We start from the raw sequence: 22195 nt of genomic DNA, 5'->3' as shown, positions 1-22195 counted from the left end.
TGAAGCAATAGAACTCTTGCCGTCATCAAGTGTAGTCTATCTCAAAGTACAAATAAAGAAATTGGAATCCATCCGCAAGCCGGTTCTCAGGGGCCCCGCCCCGGGGGAAACCAAGGTGACCGGGGCGTGGCCTCTTCCCCTTCCCCCCGCCCATCCTCCTCCCCGCGCCGCGCGCATTGAGGCAGCGGGCGCTGCGGTGTGCGCCTGCGCCTTGGGGACCGGCGAGATGTCCCGCCTCTTCGTGAGCTCATCACCCCGCGTCGCGGTCGCGCGGAACCTGGAGTCAGAGGAGCCGCGGGGCAGTGCAGCCGGACAGTGAGGCGGTGAGTTGGTCCGCAAATCCGTTGGGGGTGGCACTCGTAGGTGCCGATAACGGTCCAGGTGGAGGGCGAGAGAGCGACAGTAGGCCCGAGACTACCTCTAGGAGGGTTTGCTCAGGAATGCCCCACGCCGCAGGGCCTGAGGATGGTGGCTTCTGTGACTCCATTTACTCTGGCTGCCTCGGTGTGTGGGGCCTGAGGAGAGAGGGTAGGTGGCCTCATCTTGATCCTGAGGATGGTCTGTAGCCTCGAGGTTAGGGCTGGTCTCAGTGTCCATAGTCAGAACTGTCTTAACGGAAGTTTTCCAGTGGTAGGCCTCGCTGTCTTTTTCGGTAGCGAGCTGGACAGGTACAGGCACAGGCTGAGTTATCTTTACTTCAAGTACCACGTAGTATTGCGGGTTACTGGCTGGATGGCATCACCGACTCGATGAACGTGAGTTTTGAGTGAACTCCGGGAGATGGTGATGGACAGGGAGGCCTGGCGTCCTGCAATTCATGGGGTGGCAAAGAGTCGGACACGACTGAGCGACTGAACTGAACTGAACTGACCTCCCTGAGTACTTTAATAGAGGCATGTGTAGTGTTCTTTGGAAACATTGAGGAAGCAATGAATTCTGCTTGGGAAATGAGAGGAGAGTTCTCTAAAGAAGGAAGGTGACAAAAGGGGCTTTTGGGGTCCTCTTAACGCTGAAATTATTGTAAGATAAGAAACTGATGTAAAAGGCAGTGTGAAAGTGAAAGTCGCTCAGTCGTGTCCGACTCTTTGCGACCCCATGGCCTATACAGTCCATGGAATTCTCCAGGCCAGAATACTCGAGTGGGTAGCCTTTTCCTTCCCCAGGGGATCTTCCCAACCCAGGGATCGAACCCAGGTCTCCCAAATTACAGGCGGATTCTTTACCAACTGAGCCACAAGGTAGTGTAACCTATACTATAAGCTTGTATCTACCTTCTTCTGTGAGACTAACCTTGGGGGAGGCTCCGTAACCTCTCTTGAAGTCTCACTTTCCTTATGAGGAACGTAAAGATTATAATAAGAATATCTATTAAATGAGATGAGAGGGTTCAGTGAGCTAACCTACATGTAATATGTAAAACAGGGTACATCATGGTACCCTGACTCATGGTACATCATCAAACATACATTCATTGATAGAAGCACACCTCCATCTTGAGGAGCCTGGCTTCTTGGAAGTTGACTTCTTGCAAACCTTCCTACTCTTGTTCTGTTGCAGGGATGTGAGGCAGGATTTGGAAGGCCAGAGAGTTGGTGCCCTAGTTTGTATACTGTTTACTCCAGCGAAACTGGCTTGACCTCCTGCCTGTCTTTCCTACCCTTGCAAAGACACTGTTCTTGGGTCACAAATGAATTAAGCACTACCGCCTTGACTGAGATCTTCACAGGCAAGGTTATTTAGAAATTGTTTTTTCTGTTATCCTTGGAAAACCTTCACAGTAGTCTTTTTGAGTTTGCAAATTTAAAGCAAGTAACCTGAACATGGATGCCTTAGATGTATAGTCTCCTCTGTCCATGGATAGAATTGAGGGCGCCATGTACTTACATGAGAAGAAAAATAGCATCCGTATGCTCTCAGACTTCTAACTGAATTTTAACATTTCCTTCAATTATAAATGTAGTCAGCAAACCAAGTATTAACAGGGTGACTTTGTCACCAATAGAAATCACATGTATTTTCGTATCTTAGGATATTGTATAAGTTCATCATAACTTTGAAATTATGGTAGTTGTTAGATTTGCTGCTAAATCTTGTTATATAATGTGTAAATAAAGACTCACATATGCTATCACAAAATCTAATTTTTGTATTTGGTAAAATTTTGTTTCTGTATGCAGTTGATCCTTACTATTCTCAGGCTCTGTATTTCCAAATTCATCTACATTCTAAAATTTGTAGCCCTCAAATAATCATTTGAAGCACTTTGTGATCTTGGACGTGTGCGAGGTGGTGAAAATTTTGAGTCAACTGATGCACATTCTTAGCTGCAGTTGAACAAGGAAGCACTCTGCTTTCTTGTTTCAGTTATGCTGTAAACAAAAGTCTTTTTTTCAATCTGTTAGTGTTAGGATTTTTGTATTTTTGTGGTTTTATTGGTGACTTCACTGTTTAAAATAGCCCTCCAAGCACAGTAGTAAAGCTCTCTTAGTGTTCCTAAGTCCAGGAAGACTGTGATGTGTCTTATGGAGAAAACACATCTGTGGATAAACTTCATATAGGCATGAATTATGTCGCTGTTAGCTCTGAGTTCAATATTAATGAATTGCCAATGTAAAATAGGGTGTCTTTAAACAGAAACACGCAGAAAATAAAGTTACTTGTTGATCAGTTGTCCCAAATTTACCAGAGTCTTGCAGGAACCTAATATAGTGTCTCCCCCAGAAGGAGTGGATCAGTGTTCACTAACTCAGTATTCAGTGACTTTATGGAACTTAACTGCCTGGAATAACGAGAATGGACTATACTTGGTTTCCTTTCTAATCCTATGTATTGTATGTATTTTAAAACATCCTGAAAAGGGATTTATAGGCTTTACAAAGCTACCTGGGGTTGGCGGGGAGGGGTTGTTGGGCACGGAGGATTCTATAGCACACACACAAGTGTTAAGAAGCCTTACTATAGCTTTGGGGAGACATGTAATCTCCCTCTAGCTCACACCCTCGTTTACACTCCTGCTGGCTCTTATATGCATTTTTGGCTGCGATCCCTGCATGGACCGTAAGAACTTTGCTCCCCCATATTTGCTTGTTGAGTTTTTAATAAAATAATACTTTAAATTAAAAGATCCTGTGGTTTTATCTCTTGGAAAAACAGCAAGGAGGGAGACTGGATCCTCTCTGTAGTCAATTTGAGGAGAAGAAAATATAAGAGGTGGTAGATATTAGTTGAGAAAGAAGACTGTGCCACCTGGTAGGGCTTGTGAACAGGGACCCTGGGATCAATGTATAGAAAAGTGTCAGGTCAACTCTGGCCAAGAGTTGCCTTACAGTCTTGATCCAGGGAACCTTCTATAGCCTTCTATCCTGATGGCCACCTCTTACTGAAGCCCTGGTGTTGTTTCCACAGAGCTGTCTGGCCTTTAGCCCTTCATCCTTGGTTAAGGAGATGACCAACCAGGTAAGGCCTAGGGAGAAGAAGAGTACTAGTTGGTCTCTTTGGGGGTTCGAGCCCAATACATTGTCTGGATTTGTAGTCAGAAAACTAGCATCTGCTCTGCTTCTGAAGAAGAGGGTATCCTGGGCACCTAGTCACCAGAGGGTTAGGTGGCATTAGTAAAATGCACAACACTGGGAGAAGGGTAATTTTATTTCAGTCTGTACCACAGTTTACAAAGGGATTGAGGAAGCTTAAAAGAATTTGTACCCAAAAACGAGAAAGAAAAATTAGAAAGGGAGAAACATGTCTTTGTAATAAAATTAGGGACAGAGTTAACAGGTTATTATGCAGGCTGTGTGGTTTTATACAACTACAAAAATTAAGCTGCAAACTGGACTTTGAGCTTCCTGGTGATGAGAGCAGGAAAAAGCACATAATTTTTTACTCTTTTTTGGTGGGTGGAAGTAGTTAGAAGAGACTCTAGCTTCTTTAAGAACTAATTGTTTTCTTTAAGAGACTATAGTTTCTTTAAGAAGTAACACTACAAACCTTGCATGAGCTCGCAGGAGGTCAGGCCACAGCAAGGGAGGTACCTAACACTGGTGATTCTATCTGCTGGGGCACAAGGTGGTGAGTTGGGGGGTGTTTTGGGGAAGGGATGAGACACATCTGAAATCTGACCATTGGTTTAATGTGTCTTCTGTTCTTTTTTAGTACAGTATTCTCTTCAAACAAGAGCAAGGTAAGCAGCTTGCCAGTTCAAGCAAATTCACCTGTGAAAAGCTGTTGTCCCTGGCTTAAGGTTTTTGTCATGCTGACCAGACATGCAGTTCCAGCCATACTCACTTTACATAAGAATTGGCAGGGGCAGCTGAAAACAAATACACTTCGGAACAAACAACCAACAGCAAAAACACCAACCACTAACTTAAAGAGCAAGAAGCAAATGATAGACTGGAGAACTCTGGGCTGAGGAAACTTTTTCCCGCTTGAGGAAGGTGTGACTGAGCTTCCCGGCTATCAGAGTGAAAGAAGGAAACTCTGAGTCTCAGGATTCTGTTAATACCAGCTCACCTGGGGAGGTAAACTTGAGCCTGGCCATGAACGCAGAAGTTCTCGTGGGAGCCTTTATTCAGGCTCTTCCACTTAACAAGTGGAGCGAGTCTCACAGAGGGCCTTTGACCCTCAATAAAAGAGGAGGATAGAATAGGTGAATTTCTGTCAAGACCACTGAGTATATGGGTGGGCATGTGTCAGTGGTAGTGGTGGGGATGGGAGAAGGAGGGAGGTCAGAGTCTGTCTGGAAAGGTGACTGGCCAGTGACTGGACTTCATACGTGGAAAGGAAGGTGTGCAGGGACTGTTCACCTGTGTCTCATTTCGTCACCACAGCCTAGACAGGTTACGTAAAGCCTGGAGAAATTTGTGGAATGCCTAGTAAAGCTCTTCCGCTTTAAGTAGTGACATTTAGGTAGTCTGAAGTTTAAACCCAAAGCATTCTTTCAAGTTAGCGAGCATAGGTAACTAGCAGCTAGTCTGCTTGTCAGTCAGCTACCTTGTATGCACCTAGTGGCATCCAGGGGCAAGCTGGCAGACTTGGGTCAGGTGGGGATTGTAGTGGAAGCCAAGATGTAACTCACAGCTGTCTAAGTTGAATGTCCTTGTATTCATGTCTTGGAAAGGTGTCCCTGAAGGATTGCTGCCAGGTGTGAAGAAAGCCTCTTGTGCACTTGTTACATTTGTATTCGTATACCAGGTCTGCAGACCCACCAGTATGGCCCACCAGATATACAGCTTACAGACTTAGAATTTAAAGTGGACTTTAGTTAGTAGGGAGTTTAGGTTTTTAGGTTTGAATACCAGCTCTGCCTCTTGGTAGCTTTTGACTTTGGGTGAGCTACTAGGCTTCTCTAAGCCTCTGATTTTTACCTGTAGCTGCTGCTGCTAAGTTGCTTCAGTTGTGTCCGACTCTGCGCGACCCCATAGACGGCAGCCCACCAGGCTCCACCGTCCCTGGGATTCTCCAGGCAAGAACACTGGAGTGGGTTGCCATTTCCTTCTCCAATGCGTGAAAGTGAAGTCGCTCAGTCATGTCCGACTCTGTGCGACCCCATGGACTGCAGCCTACCAGGCTCCTCCATCCATGGGATTTTCCAGACAAGAGTATTGGAGTGGGGTGCCATTGCCTTCTCCGTTTATCTGTAGCATGAACATGCTATTCAGAGGGTTGTGGTTAATTGAGGTAATCCCTACAAAAGGATTAAAGTAATAACTGGCCCATTAAACATAATAGACTTGTGGCAAAAGGCAAATCATGTGGCACCTATTTTAGTTATTTATTTTTGGACCTGTACTGTTTATAGTTGACCTGCCTACTGGTTTCCAAAGATCTGTTAAGAAATTACTCTTAACAAGTTTGATCTCTTTTGGGAGGTGGGTTTCACTTTAGTCAAGTAAGGGCCATTCCAAACTAATGCATGTCAGACAGCATACTAAAGTAGAAAGGACACTGGACTATTCCAGTACTGCTCCCCCACCTGGTAAACCTGTGTTTTGGGACAAGCGACTTTTTCAGAACCTCTGGTTTTGTTATCTGCCTCCATTGTTCTAACAAAAGCTGTGTTGGAAAGCCATCTGCAAAACAGTAAAGTAGATACAGGTGGATATTACCTCAAAAATCTCAGAATTGGTGTAACAGTATTTCCGCTTTATCTTAGCACATTCAGTTTAGAACTTGCATGAAGACTTTATGTGAGTGACTTTCTGTTCCAGCCCATGATGATGCCATCTGGTCAGTTGCCTGGGGGTCAAACAAGAAAGAAAACTCTGAGACAGTGGTCACGGGATCCCTGGATGACCTGGTGAAGGTCTGGAAATGGTGAGTGCTCTTTCCTCTACAATACAGCCTTGGAAGTTGGGGTTTTTCTTCTGGGCTCCCAAGTTACAATCAGAGAAGTATTTACTATTACCTACGCAAGAAAGCAATGGCGATATGGTGGTATAAAAAGGCAGACTCTTTTTTCCTCAGTTGTTTTCCTGTTATTCACTGTTAAGGCCTTATAGTTGAAAGAAAAAAACTGCTATGGTTAAAAGTTGGCTGCATTTGGTGTTCTGTGGCTCTTCATTTCCTGTCTTGATTCTGCATTTCACAGACCTCTGATAATGCATAGTTACAGGAGCCCAAAATTTCAGATGCCAGGTACCATGTGTTGTGTGTGAAGAAATCCATTTCTCTGTCCCCCACTGAAGGCGTGATGAGAAGCTGGACCTACAGTGGAGTCTGGAGGGCCACCAGCTGGGTGTAGTGTCTGTGGACATCAGCCACACCCTGCCCATCGCTGCATCCAGTTCTCTTGATGCTCATATTCGTCTCTGGGACTTGGAAAATGGCAAACAGATAAAGTCTATAGATGCAGGACCTGGTAAGCGTTTTACTCTTAGAAAAGATGCTAGAGGTTTACGATCCCTTTTTGATATCTTTAGGGAGAGATGTGTTTTAGTGTTTAGAAGTTTTTGGATTTGAGATTGGTAATATGGGTGTATGAACTGCCTGTTATGTACTAACTTCAGTGGGACTGAGACAGCACTCTAATCAAATACTAGTATCTCAGCAACTAAACATGATTATTTATACTAGGAGATAAAGATAAGCTATAAATAGCCTTATATCAGTTCCAGTTTTATTGCCAAGTGAATTTGGGTACTAAAATTATTTCTAAAAACTTATAGTTTTCATCCCTTGGGTTTCAAATCGCTGACTCGGGATTGTGGACCTGTGTCTGGATGGTCCACAGGTTCTCTGCCATATTCGGAATGGATCCACTTATAGAGGGTCTAGAATGAAAAGCGCTGTGTCCTCCTAGATCTGTGTCATGGTAATCTCAACTAAGTATGATTAAAGTGCCTATTTCTAGTGTATGATTGATACATGAAACTGCTAAAGAAACAAATCGATTTTTTTAAAGTTCTGTAGGACAGCATAGTCTTGTCCACTAGTCTTGATAAACATCTGAAATAATGGGAATTAATAATTTCAATGGGACAAGCAACATGACATTTCAGATTCCTTGTGGCCCTATATTTACTTGTATATGACCATATAGCTTTCATGAGCAGAGCCTGTTCTGCCAGAATGGGTGATGACTGGAAGGAGTACAGAGAGCCTGGTGCCTCTCTGGCACATCCCTTCATGGAGTGATTACAGAACTGCTCACGGCTTTTCTTAACGTAATTTCCTGGGTTGGAGCCCCAGTAGATTTGCTTCCCACCAGTTATGTTCAGTTCAGTCGCTCAGTCGTGTCTGACTCTTTGCAACCCCATGAATTGCAGCACGCTAGGCCTCCCTGTCCATCACCATCTCCCAGAGTTCACTCAGACTCATGTCCATCGAGTCCGTGATGCCATCCAGCCATCTCATCCTAGGTCGTCCCCTTCTCCTCCTGCCCCCAATCCCTCCCAGCATCAGAGTCTTTTCAGATGAGTCAACTCTTCTCATGAGGTGGCCAAAGGACTGGAGTTTCAGCTTTAGCATCATTCCTTCCAAAGAAATCCCAGGGCTGATCTCCTTCAGAATGGACTGGTTGGATCTCCTTGCAGTCCAAGGGATTCTCAAGAGTCTTCTCCAACACCACAGTTGAAAAGCATCAATTCTTCGGCACTCAGCCTTCTTCACAGTCCAGCTCTCACATCCATACATGACCACAGGAAAAACCATAGCCTTGACTAGACGGACCTTAGTCGGCAAAGTAATGTCTCTGCTTTTGAATATGCTATCTAGGTTGGTCATAACTTTCCTTCCAAGGAGTAAGCATCTTTTAATTTCATGGCTGCAGTCACCATCTGCAGTGATTTTGGAGCCCCCCAAAATAAAGTCTGACACTGTTTCCACTGTTTCCCCATCTATTTGCCATGAAGTGATGGGACTGGATGCCATGATCTTTATTTTCTGAATGTGGAGCTTTAAGCCAACTTTTTCATTCTCCTGTTTCACTTTCATCAAGAGACTCTAGCTCCTCTTCACTTTCTGCCATAAGGGTGGTATCATCTGCATATCTGAGGTTATTGATATTTCTCCCAGCAATCTTGATTCCAGCTTGTGTTTCTTCCAGTCCAGGGTTTCTCATGATGTACTCTGCATATAAGTTAAATAAGCAGGGTGACAATATACAGCCTTGACGTATTGCTTTTCCTATTTGGAACCAGTCTGTTGTTCCATGTCCAGTTCTAACTGTTGCTTCCTGACCTGCATACAGATTTCTCAAGAAGCAGGTTAGATGGTCTGGTATTCCCATCTCTTTCAGAATTTTCCACAGTTTACTGTGATCCACACAGTCAAAGGCTTTGGTATAGTCAGTAAAGCAGAAATAGATGTTTTTCTGGAACTCTTTTGCTTTTTCCATGATCCAGCGGATGGTGGCAATTTGATCTCTGGTTCCTCTGCCTTTTCTAAAACCAGCTTGAACATCAGGGAGTTCACGGTTCACGTATTGCTGAAACCTGGCTTGGAGAATTTTGAGCATTACTTTACTAGCATGTGAGATGAGTGCAATTGTGTGGTAGTTTGAGCATTCTTTGGGATTGCCTTTCTTTGGGATTGGAATGAAAACGGACCTTTTCCAGTCCTGTGGCCACTGCTGAGTTTTCCAAATGTGCTGGCATATTGAGTGCAGCACTTTCATAGCATCATCTTTCAGGATTTGAAACAGCTCAACTGGAATTCCATCATCTCCACTAGCTTTGTTCGTAGTGATGCTTTCTAAGGCCCACTTGACTTCACTTTCCAAGATGTCTGGCTCTAGATTAGTGATCACATCATCATGATTATCTGGGTCGTGAAGATCTTTTTTGTACAGTTCTTCCGTGTATTCTTGCCACCTCTTCCTAATATCTTCTGCTTCTGTTAGGTCCATACCATTTCTGTCCTTTATCGAGCCCATCTTTGCATGAAATGTTCCCTTGGTATCTCTCATTTTCTTGAAGAGATCTCTAGTCTTTCCCATTCTGTTGTTTTCCTCTATTTCTTTGCATTGATCGCTGAAGAAGGCTTTCTTATCTCTTCTTGCTATTCTTTGGAACTCTGCATTCAGATGCTTATATCTTTCCTTTTCTCCTTTGGTTTTTGCCTCTCTTCTTTTCACAGCTATTTGTAAGGTCTCCCCAGACAGCCATTTTGCTTTTTTGCATTTCTTTTCCATGGGGATGGTCTTGATCCCTGGCTCCTGTACAGTGTCACAAACCTCATTCCATAGTTCATCAGGTACTCTATCAGATCTAGGCCCTTAAATCTATTTCTCACTTCCACTGTATAATCATAAGGGATTTGGTTTAGGTCATACCTGAATGGTCTAGCGGTTTTCCCTACTTTCTTCAATTTTAGTCTGAATCTGGTAATAAGGAGTTCATGATCTGAGCCACAGTCAGCTCCTGGTCTTGTTTTTATTGACTGTATAGAGCTTCTCCATCTTTGGCTACACAGAATATAATCAATCTGATTTCGGTGTTGACCATCTGGTGATGTCATGTGTAGAGTCTTCTCTTGTGTTATGTTCAGTAGCATCCTATAAGTTGTACTTATTTTGGAAAGAATGATGGTCCCAGGGTTTTAAGGACTCTGTGTTGTCTGAAAACTGAGTTCATTTCCCCTCAGTGCCAATATTTGACATCTCTGAGTCTTCACTGTTGGAGCTTTTTAAGGAACACATATGTTGTTGTTGTTTAGTTGCTCAGTCGTATCTGACTTTTTGTGACCTCATGGACTAGCGTGCCAGGCTTCCGTGTCCTTCACTATCTCCCTGAGTTTGCTCAGACTCATGTCCATTGAATACATCTGTCCAGTTCCTATTTTGGATCCACTGAATCAGTTTTGGGGTCTGTGGGCCAGGATATGTATTTGAAAAAAGTCATTCAAACATTCTGACTCCCCAGATAATTGTTTTTACATGTGTCCTTGCCCTATTGCTATCTTTTACGGAGGACCTGGGTCCCCAAACTAGTGCACAGAGTCTGTTAAGCTGAGAAGAGGAGGAAGAGGTGGATCTATTGCTGCCTCTTCATCGTGGGCACCTAAGCCCTCCCATGACGCTAAGGTCACTGTGTGGCTTTGTAGCCCCGGGCACACCGCAGTTGAAGAAATGAGTGCTGGATTGGTTCTAAGGAAAAGGATGAAGTCTGTATCCAGCTTGCCTTTTCTGACAAATAATATCGTAAGCTACATAGTGGTTCCAGTTGTGGCAAGGGATCATTGAAAGATTACTGTTAGGAAAGAAAAAAGATACTGAGATGAATATAAAGTTGGATTTATTTTCTTTTTTGGATAGGAATCTTCAAAAACTATACCAGACCATTAAACAACAGTTATCTGAGTAAATAATAAAATCAAGCATTGCTGTTGACAGCTGAGGAGCAGCTCAGTTGAATTCATCTAAAGGTAGAACTAGCAAGTCTAGACCTAATGCATGTAGGCGAATGGCCGTTCACGTTATGCCAGCCTGGGAAATGTGCCTGGCGAGTGGGAGAGGAGGAGCAGCAGGAGGAGGGAGAAAGCGCAGACCCTGGGGAAGAAAGGGAAGACGACGGGGAAGACCCTTTATTTGACGCCTCACCCGGGCTGTGGCTGCAGCAAACTGATGTCAAAGATGTCGAAGCAGAAGGTGCAAGCATAGGGGCCTCTCAACATGAGATGGTTCAGGATGTCCCAGTGTAAAGAAGAGTTACTCTCTTCACTGATGAGGTGGAACTTAGTGATTAAAATAAATATTATGCAAATGTTAAAGCAAATTTTAGAGTGCAAGGTTAAATTGAGGAATAAACATTCCTTCAATTTCGAGGAAAAGGACATTCACCACTAAAAGTTTTATGTTATCAAACAGCTAATAAGGGAAATGTAAAAGTAATTCCAGAGTTATTTTACTAAACTTCAAGGAATCATAATCAGATTTTCTAATAACCATTATTCCTGTAAACAACTAATTATAATAGGAATAAGAGAACATAATCCTGTTGGAATAAATGGTGTAGTCATTAGATAGACACTAAAAAGCAGCCTTGTGAGAGATTGATTATAACAAAAGCTTTTTTAGATCTTCTTGGTTGAGCACTTCTGAAGTTAATTTCCTTTCTGAAACAAGTATTTCTTAAGTGATAGAGGTAAATTAGTTACTACTTTGAGTATGTGTGTTAAAATTTGCAAGAGATTTTTATTTTAAAACTCACCGTGGTATATGGTAGTGACCCATCTGTGCTGGGAGCCCCTATCTGCCATGAGTCACGTTCAGGGAGACCTCTCTCCTGTGGGCTGAGAAGGGCTTGACCTCTTCGAGCCCTCCCCTAGGAGTAAGGAGAGTGACTGGGGAAGCAGCCTTTCTTCTCCCTTTGATCTTACAAGCACTGTTTCTGGGCAGGTACAGGAAGGGCAGGACTTAGGGAACGTTCCCGTATAAGACTGGGCATGGGCAAAGGGACCTCGACCAGCACCGGACAACTGGGCTGTTCCTTGCTCTCTAGGCTCTGACCCCAGAGGCTCCTAAAGCTCTTTGAGATTGCCCATGAAGAGTTTCCCACATAACTGAGAAAAGAAATGCTGAAATAACATCAGTGGTCCAGATGGAAGTATAAAGCACATGTGCTTACCCAGGCTGCCCAGGGGTCTGGAGACCTTTACACAGAAGCACTGTAATACAGAAATAGCATCTGAATAGAAGCTTTGAAATCAGATTGTGTGATATAACTTAAAAACCAGTTGATTTAAAAAAAACAACAGTGCCTCTTTCCAGTCCTTATTCTCTTGCCAATTTGTGATAAATACTTTGTCATATTATAGTTTTATATGAGAATATTTCTGGTACCTCTTCATTTATTTGCAGCTTGGTGAGGTAGACTTTCAACTCTATAATTACACTCTGAAATTAACCCATTATACAGTTTAACAAGTTTTAGTAAATTTCCATAGTTGTGTAGCCATCACTCCAATTCAGTTTTAGAACATTTCCATGTCCCCCAAATGTTACCTCATGCCCATATATAGTTAACCTGTGCTCCCACCCTCAGCCTCAGACAACCACTGATCAGCTTTCTGTCTCTATAGTTTTGCCGTTCTGAAAGATTTCACATAAGTGAAATTGTATTGTCTTACCTATCTTTCTTTAGCATAATGTTTTTGAGGTTTATCCATGTTGTAGTATGTATTGGTAGTCTGTTCCTTTGCATTGCTTATTAGTAAGTATTCCATTATAGGGATATTCCACATTTTGTTCATTCATTCATCAACTGATGGATATTTGGATTCTTTCCAGTTTTTGAGTATTCTTAATAATGCTGCTGTGAGCATCCAGGTTCAGTTCTGTTCATGAAGATGAGTTTCCATTTCTCTAGAAGTGGAATTGCTAGGTATTATGTTGTGTGTTTTCACTTACGCTATCAAAACTGTTCTTCAAAGTAGCTATACCATTTTATATTCCCACCAGTGTATGAGGATTTTGGTTTCACTACACTCTTGGTTTTTTTTTTTTTTTTTTTGCATTTCTTTTTCTTGGGGGTGGTCTTGATTCCTGTCTGCTCTACAGTGTCATGAACCTCCATCCATAGTTCATCAGGCACTCTGTCTAGCAGATCTAGTCCCTTAAATCTATTTCTCACTTCCTCTGTATAGTCATAAGGGATTTGATTTAGGTCATACCTGAATGGTCTAGTGGTTTTCTCCGCTTTCTTCAATTTCAGTCTGAATTTGGCAATAAGGAGTTCATGATCCAAGCAACAGTCAGCTCCCAGTCTTGTTTTTGCTGACTGTATAGAGCTTCTCCATCTTTGGCTGCAGAGAATATAATCAATCTGATTTTGGTGTCAACCATCTGGTGATGTCCATGTGTAGAGTCTTCTCTTGTGTTGTTGGAAGAGGGTGTTTGCTATGACCAGTGCGTTCTCTTGGCAGAACTCTATCAGCCTTTGCCCTGCTTCATTCGGTACTCCAAGGCCAAATTTGCCTGTTACTCCAGGTATTTCTTGACTTCCTAATTTTGCATTCCAGTCCCCTATAATAAAAAGTACATCTTTTTTGGGTGTTAGTTCTAGAATGTCTTATAGGTCTTCATAGAACTGTTCAACTTCAGCTCTTTGGTGTTACTGGTCGGGACATAGACTTGGATTACTGTGATATTGAATGGTTTGCCTTGGAAACGAACAGAGATTATTCTGTCGTTTTTGAGATTGCACCCAAGTACTGCATTTTAGACTCTTTTGTTGACTATGAGGGCTACTCCGTTTCTTCTAAGGGATTCCTGCCCACAGTAATAGATATAATGGTCATCTGAGTTAAATTCACCCATTCCAGTCCATCTTAGTTCACTGATTCCTAGAATGTTGATGTTTACTCTTGTCATCTCCTGTTTGACCACTTCCAATTTGCCTTGATTCATGGACCTAACATTCCAGGTTCCTATGCAATATTGCTTTTTACAGCATCGAATCTTGCTTCTATCACCAGTCACATCCACAGCTGGGTGTTGTTTTTGCTTTGGCTCCATTCCTTCATTCTTCCTGGAGTTATTTCTCCACTGATCTCCAGTAGCATATTGGGCATCTCAGTGTCCTATCTTTTTGTTTTTTCATACTGTTCATGGGGTTCTCAAGGCAAGAATACTGAAGTGGTTTGCCATTCCCTTCTCCAGTAGACCACATTCTGTCAGACCGCTCCACCATGACCCATCCGTCTTGGGTGGCCCCATACAGCATGGGTTAGTTTCACTGAGTTAGACAAGGCTGTGGTCCCTGTGATCAGATTGGCTAGTTGTCCATGACTGTAGTTTCAGTCTGTCTGCCCCCTGATCCCCTCTCTCGGTGCCTGCCATCTTACCTGGGTTTCTCTTACCTTGGACGTGGGGTCTCTCTTCACGGCTGCTCTAGCAAAGCTCAGCCACTGCTCCTTACCTTGGATGCGGGGTAGCTCAAGCTGGAATCAAGATTGCTGGAAGAAATATCAATAACCTCAGATATGCAGATGACACCACCCTTATGGGAGAAAGTGAAGAAGAACTAAAGAACCTCTTGATGAAAGTGAAAGAGGAGAGTGAAAAAGTTGGCTTAAAGCTCAACATCAGAAAACTAAGATCATGGCATCCGGTCCTATCACTTCATGGCAGATAGATGGGGAAACAGTGGAAACAGTGGCTGACTTTATTTTTCTGGGCTCCAAAATCACTGTAGATGGCGATTGCAGCAATGAAATTAAAAGACGCTTACTTCTTGGAAGGAAAGTTGTGACCAACCTAGACAACATATTCAAAAGCAGAGACATTACTTTGCCAACAAAGGTCCATCTAGTCAAGGCTATGGTTTTTCCAGTAGTCATGTGTGAATGTGAGAGCTGGACTATAAAGTAAGCTGACCGCCGAAGAATTGATGCTTTTGAACTGTGGTGTTGGAGAAGACTCTGGAGAGTCCCTTGGACTGCAAGGAGATCCAACCAGTCCATTCTAAAGGAAATCAGTCCTGAGTATTCATTGGAAGGACTGATGTTGAGGCTGAAACTCCAATACTTTGGCCACCTGATGTGAAGAGCTGACTCATTGGAAAAGACCCTGATGCTGGGAAGGATTGAGGGCAGGAGAAGGGGATGACAGAGGATGAGATGGTTGGATGGCATTATCGACTCAATGGACATGGGTTTGGGTGGACTCCGGGAGTTGGTGATGGACAGGGAGGCCTGGTTTGCTGTGATTGATGGGGTCGCAAAGAGTCAGACACAACTGAGTGACTAAACTGAACTGACACCCTTGCTAACACTTGGTATTGTTCTGTCTGTCTACATTTTTAGTGAAAAGTTAAGAAACCCTTACATTAAACTGGTATAGAATTAATATCTTTACAACATATTAATATTGGGCATATTAATGTTGGGCTTCTGATTGAAGCACCTGAGCAGTGCAACTCAGTGACTTAATAGCCGTTAAAGATGACATAGTTCGTGGAAACCTGTATGAGGAGATAGGAGACAGTGATTCTCCAGCTTAACAAGGGTCTTTGTGAATTTCAGGCCATGCTATGCCCATATTAATACAATTAATATCTTTACAATGTCCTGTTATGAATCCGGACACTATTCCTCCAATTTTAAAACATGTATCTTTTGGTAAAGCTTTACAATTTTTAAAATTAGGGTCAGATCTTTTCTCACTATGGTTTTCCCTTTTTTTCTGTTCAGTGGATGCCTGGACTTTGGCCTTTTCTCCTGATTCTCAGTATCTGGCCACAGGAACTCACGTGGGAAAAGTGAACATTTTTGGTGTGGAAAGTGGGAAAAAGGAATATTCTTTGGACACAAGAGGAAAATTCATTCTTAGTATTGCATATGTAAGGAAATATTGCTTTGTTTCTGTCTGATTCTTTCAGTTTACTCTTGTAGCCTATTGTATTCCTTGATAAACATTCTGCATTGGTCTCACTAGGAAGCTGCTGGCTTGATTTGCCAGTCAGCCAATTAGACCTGGAACCAGCAGATTACTTGTGTTTGAGGGGGGATGGCTTAACAACATGGAATTTGAAATGATTTTTGTACATTCTCTACAGAGTCCTGATGGGAAATACCTGGCCAGTGGAGCCATAGACGGAATCATCAATATTTTTGATATTGCAACTGGGAAACTTCTGCATACGCTGGAAGGTGTGGTTAATCATTTTGTGCAAACTGGGTTATCAGATCACAAAGGAAGACTTACTCTTTCATTAAAATGCTACTAAATGGTAAATGAGCCTTAGGTTTGCAAAACATGACTCTCAGTTGGAAATCGGAAATGGCTCTAAGGTTCACTTTCGTCACTGCGCTGCTGCTGCTGCTGCTGAGTCGCTCAGTCGTGCCCGACTCTGTGCGACCCCGGTGGACGGCATGGCATTTTCCAGGCAAGAGTACTGGAGTGGGGTGCCACTGCCTTCTCCGTTGGTCACTGTAGTTATAACCTAGACATATTAGTTTTTGTACCAGTGTTTTAAATGCTTATTTTGATGAACAGGCTTACTTTTTATTTATGTGTTAATATATCCTAGCTACATGAGTGTCTTATTTCTGTCCTATTTGGCTCTAAAGAACTTTGTGATTGGAAAATAGCCCCTTTTTGTCGATAGTTTGAAGGTAAATGAAAGTTCTGTGCCCCCTCTGCGCTGGTGACCTCTGGGCAGGAGGATGGGGTACTAGGACAGGGGAAGGGTTGGGAGGAGACCTCTCCAGTGCATCCTTTACCCTGCAACAAAGGATTTGGTAGGGAACTAGCATCCTATCTGTTCAACACACAAATCAGAAGCAATGCATGTTTCCATGTCTGGCCATATTTGTAGGGGCAGAGGAGTTTTGTCTAAGCAATGTATCTTGAAGTCCAGTTGGTCTCTGGGAAGGGATCTGAGGAGAAATGGCTCCCAGGAGGAGGGACCCGCGTTTTGTGCATGTTTCTGGAGCATTAGGAAGAAGGGTACAGTCTGTGGCTCGCCTCTGACTGAAGCACCTGATCAGTGCAACTCAGTGACTTAACAGCCATTAAAGATGACATAGTTTGTGGAAACCTGTATGGAGAGATAAGAGACAGTAATTCTTCAGCTTAACAAGAGTCTTTGTGAATTTCAGGCCATGCTATGCCCATTCGCTCCTTGACTTTTTCCCCGGATTCACAGCTCCTTGTCACTGCTTCAGATGATGGCTACATCAAGATCTATGATGTGTAAGTTACCTGTTGGGATTCAACACTTCTCTCTTAATATCAATGCCTGTTTTGTCTCTTACCACTAGGAGGAGCCCTAACAAGTGAGCTGCTCCCTCTTTATGTCTAGGAAAGACATGTGTTCAGGTCCTGTTAGACTCTGTAGTCTCCCCAGTCATTCTTCCCGTCAGTATCTCTGCTTTGCGCTTAGGATGTTACAGAGGAAGACGTACGTGGGTTACCAACTAGGATCAGCTTACTTGCTACTTCTTTTCCACATCCTGTCTCTTGTGGGGCACGCTGATTTTAAATTCTTTTGGACAGGGGAGTAGTGTACAGATGAACAGATAGAGCCATGGGCTGTAGCTAGCTTGAAGTAATGATGAAAAAATTAGAACATTTGTTTTCTGAGGGTGTGACGTTCTAGAAGGCATTCCTCTGCCCTAGTTAGGGAGTTGTCTGTTTATAAGCCAGTTTACAGCAAGTCTAGATAAGGGAGCTTTTTTGTTGTTGGTTTTTGACCCCAGGTATAAAAGTGAGTTAGTTAATCTTCACTTGACAGCTCACTTTCATTGTAAGCCTGTGCATGGGCCCTTTCTCTTCCTTTTCTCCTATATTTCTCAGTCCCCACCCTGTTCCCCACTGAGGTCTCCCCTATAAGGTGTTTGACGTGTGTCCCTGATTCTTTGACTCAGTACTGCAGTCAGTGTGCCTGATTTCTAGCTTCCGAATGTGGCATTCTGATCCACTGGGTGCATCCGTTACCCTTCTCTGTGCCCCAGCGATGGGTGCCACACCATGACCATCCACACGCATGTTACTTTGTGGGCCTATGAGAGTTTTGCAGTTTAAACTTGGGAGCTTTTGGACAACAGGAAGTTGTCAAATAGACATGGAATTAGAACTGCAGTTTCTAGAGTTACAGCTGAATGAGTTATTAGGGTCCAAGAAAAGATGCCTGTCTCAAGTTGTGCTTGCTTGTCAACAGCAGGGCCAGTATAAATACTAGCAATTTCTTAAGTGTTCAGCTCTCTTTAATAAGGCTTTCACTGTTACAGTTTCATCATCTTCCCAACTACTGGTGAGGTAGCACAGGTTAAGCTCCCAGTCATATTGCAGGCGAGGAACCCAAGCTGAGGTGGTGGTTTGGCAAAGGTGCTGATACTGAATGAACACCTGGGACTTTTACCTTCTCATGGTCCTCCAGCTTTCTACTGAGGTCACCTCTCCTCTTAACTGGGGTCTGCTCTACTCTGCTGGCTTCAGGGGTGAAACTGCTGACCTTAGTCAGGTCTTAGAATTGTTCTCCTGCCAGGGTGATTTGATTTCACTTTTTTTAGAAGTGAAAATGACTATAGTCATAAGACCTGTCTTATTCTTGGTTAAGTTAAAAATGGTCTGTCCAAGTCACACCTATTGTAAAGAATACATTTTGATACCTTCCATAGACACAGGCACTGGCTCCACATGGAAAGGATGCTAGGTGGGCAGGGGTCAGAACCTGCAATTACTCTGAGATGGCTATTTGCCTGCTGGTTCTGTTTCCTCACCTTAGGAATTGGCTTGTTGAGCCTTCTTTATTTTGAACTTCTAAGCTCTGCTTGTTTAGGGTCCTATTTTTGGCTCTTGTAGGCTCTGACATATTTGGGGTTAATGCTATTGAAAATTTTGTTTCTGCAGTATGTGAAGAGAGAATGATGAAAAAATTAATGATGAAACTGCACTTTAGTGAAAGAGAATTTCTATGTTAATACTGTCATTTCAAGGATAGCAGATTTGGTCCAATTAAATGGACACAGTATACCTTCCATTTCAGTGATTATATTCCAAAAGTTAACATCTCCATTTTATTTGAAACTTTCCCATTTCAGACAACATGCCAACTTGGCTGGCACATTGAGTGGCCACGCATCCTGGGTGCTGAACGTTGCATTTTGTCCTGATGACACACACTTTGTTTCCAGGTACTTATGACTCTTATCAGTTCCCAAAATGTTAGGAAGATGAAGATGGTCATCTTGTATGAATTGCCTTAAAATTTGAAGATGGTGTGACCCTTTTCTTATTCAGGTAGCCTTTGTTTTCTGCAGTGTTTTTTAAATTGTCAAGTTAATTGTTCTTAGCTGGAACAAAGATGGATTCTTTTGAGCAACTCAGTTCTTATTTCTTCCTTATAAATCTAGGCCTCTACCTACAGTAGGTAGGTATCCATTATAAGGATACCTGTGTTCTGATAGTAACTATAGATATGAAAATCTGTAAAATGTTATGCTTTGAGACCCCAATGTTGTTTAGGCCCAGGATGGCCAACACAGTTGAAAACCAGGAGGTGGACAGCTTAATAGCACTGCACAGAGGTTTATAGAAGACTCTGAGAGCCTTTATTTTGAAGCTTTAACCAGTCTCCCTCCCATCCAGAGGGAGCCTCTCATCCGAGACTCCTGACAAGAATATTTAATATGAGGGCCAAGCAGATCAGAAGTTTGGGGAAATAGCTGCTCTGTGAGTGGGGAATGCCAGCCAGTTGTGCCAACTTTCTTGACCACCTTTTGGGGACCAGGTCAGCCGCTTGTGCACACACGCACCAAGGGGGCCTCTAGGTAGGTTGAGTCAAGGAGTGTGGAATTTTTGGTCAGATTCTTTCCAACTTCACACCTGTCTGAAAACTTTTCTGATACTGTTTCCTTTTTTAAAATAGTTCATCTGACAAAAGTGTTAAAGTTTGGGATGTTGGAACGAGGACTTGTGTTCACACCTTCTTTGATCACCAGGATCAGGTATGGCACAATTAACACTGAAATTTCTTTGTCTTTGGATTGCTAGCATTGTCTGACTGCTATGCCAAAACTCATTCATTTTCCTAACCTCCCTGCTGAGGTTGTCAAGATTGGATGACCTTCAGAGCTGAGCTGCTCTGATTGCTTGGATGTCCATCCAGCCCGTGTTCCAGTGGACACTCTCGGGTGCAGAGGCTGGGGATGTGTTGTCAGCCTGGAAACCCACAAGGCATGATATGTCTACCCATGATATGGGTAGACCGGAAAACTTGCACTAGCTGCACAGCCTTTAAATGACTTCTTTGAAACATGTTGCAGCAATGCCTAGGGCATGCCTGGGCCTTTTTCTGGGTGCAGCTGGGCCATGGCTGTCTCGGGAAGGACCCGCTTCCTCAGGAGTTTCCATTCCATCCCACAGCCGTCACTATCTCTTTTGGAGCTGCCCAAAGAAGTGATGTGATATTTTTTTTCCTTTGAATATACTTGAAGCCAGAAATTCTTAACAGGTTGTTTGACTTTAAAGATATTGCTAAGTTTTATTTCAGCCTTTAAATTAGGAAAAAGAGGCTCTATTCTCACAGGAGTCTTCGGTGAGATGAATGTGAAATGTTAAGGCATTCGGGCAGGGCTTCTCCGTCTTTAACGTACCCTGGGGATCTGGTAACAAAACAGATTCAGTAGGTCTGGCCTGTGCCTGAGTTTCTGTCCCAAGCTTCAGGTGAGACTAGCACTGCTAGTTCCAACCACTTTTGAATAGCAAGGGTCTTGGGGAAGCAGTATAAAAAATCAAATACCCATGGCAGTATAAAGTCATCTTTTATTAATTATGTATTTTGTATGTTCTTAAGATGATCTCATAGAATCTCTTTGGAATGCATTTTAAAGTTAACAAATGTTCATGCTTTTTTACACTTAATCTTACATTGTTGCCAGTGAAGTTGAGAGGAGTTAATCTTGACATTTCACTCCTGGATTTAAACATTGTACTCAGGAAGGAAGTCCTGGCTGGCTACGTTGCTTTCTGTGAGAGAGTCAGTGTGTGGTGCAGTCCTCAGAGGAAGACATTTGGAGTGGAAATAAAGCCATCACCTGGCCTGTTCACAGCATTGAAGTTAGGGCTAGAACACCCACCTCAGAGATAGAGTGACAGGCTTGACCTGATAAAACTCCTACCACATCAGTTCTGTCTGGGAAGGAGGTGTGAATCTGTTAATTGAACATGTAGGAAATGGAATCAATGACTTGCAACACCAAGTTACCTAGCTCCTGGGGACAGGCAGGTGCTATAGGCCTCTAATAAGAGAGAGAGAATTGCTGAGGTGGGTTGTGGGCACAAGGAGGTGGACGAGGAGCGCAGTTTGCAATTAACCCTGTAGGCAGTGACCTCCGGGTAGCTGTGAGGCCTTTTCCTTCCTGGAGACCTGGGAACCCGTGCTGGTCCCTCGTGGGCTCCATCTTCACATTAGGCCACTTCCTCAATTGTGAATCTTTGAAAGGTTTGTGAATACCTTGATTTATGTTTAGAAATGAATTATCTGGAGTTGGGAGGTGAGTGTGGTGATAATTGAACAGTAGTAATAGAAGCTACCTGATTAAAGGAAAAGCCCCATTCTCACTGTTGAGAAAGCATGAGAACATCCTCATCCTACTGTTTTTCTGGATTCAGTATAATGAGAGTAGGGTAAGGGTATTTGTTCATAAAGAATAAAGGTGTTAGTAGAACTTTTTCTCTTTTTATTTACAGGTCTGGGGAGTAAAATACAATGGAAATGGCTCAAAAATTGTGTCTGTTGGAGATGACCAGGAAATTCACATCTATGATTGCCCCATTTGAACATCAACATCTTCCAGGCTAATGCTGCAGACAGAACGTATAGATTGATTATGACATTCCTTACCTTTCTAGCTTGTTAATATAGCATTTATTAAAAAGTTTATCAAAAACTTAAATTTTGTAGATACATATGAATCTTTTCATGTTTTATTGGAAATGCCATTCATAGTTTAACATAAAGTGTTCTTAATGCAAACACTTATGTTCTTCAACATGCTTCTTTCTCATCTGCCCTGTTACTGATAGAGCAGTAAGAGGAGTTGTCATCATTCTGTGACAGCGAGTATTGCCTCAGGAATGAGGACATCCAGGCATGTACTAACTTTCCAGTATAGAAATTTAGGCTCACTCTTCGCGGGGATGAGCCATGCAGAGGCTGATAGGAAGCTGATCTATTTGAGAATGTGATCCTGAAAGAAACAGGTTATTTGACTGGGTGGGAATATTCTTTAGTCCTGTCTGAGCATTCTTCTG

At 42.9% G+C, this 22195-nt stretch overlaps 1 protein-coding gene across 1 annotated transcript; it reads left to right on the top strand.

Annotated features, from left to right (window-relative positions):
- The first annotated feature begins 276 nt into the window (after positions 1-276).
- On the top strand, positions 277-21781 carry SKIC8 (SKI8 subunit of superkiller complex). The gene is made up of 11 exons (XM_068991273.1): positions 277-323; positions 3406-3456; positions 4150-4177; positions 6207-6312; positions 6684-6856; positions 15628-15776; positions 15993-16086; positions 17038-17131; positions 18982-19074; positions 19809-19887; positions 21632-21781. Exons 2-11 carry the CDS (start codon positions 3445-3447, stop codon positions 21719-21721), a joined length of 918 nt encoding a protein of 305 aa, XP_068847374.1. The 5' UTR covers positions 277-323; positions 3406-3444; the 3' UTR covers positions 21722-21781.
- The last annotated feature ends 414 nt before the right edge of the window (positions 21782-22195 follow it).

This window comes from Capricornis sumatraensis, chromosome 19, assembly GCF_032405125.1.
Source record: "Capricornis sumatraensis isolate serow.1 chromosome 19, serow.2, whole genome shotgun sequence".
In the NCBI taxonomy this organism is placed as follows: domain Eukaryota; kingdom Metazoa; phylum Chordata; class Mammalia; order Artiodactyla; family Bovidae; genus Capricornis; species Capricornis sumatraensis.
The sequence above is the reverse complement of the archived record's forward strand: the minus strand, read 5'-3'. Positions and strand labels throughout refer to the sequence as shown.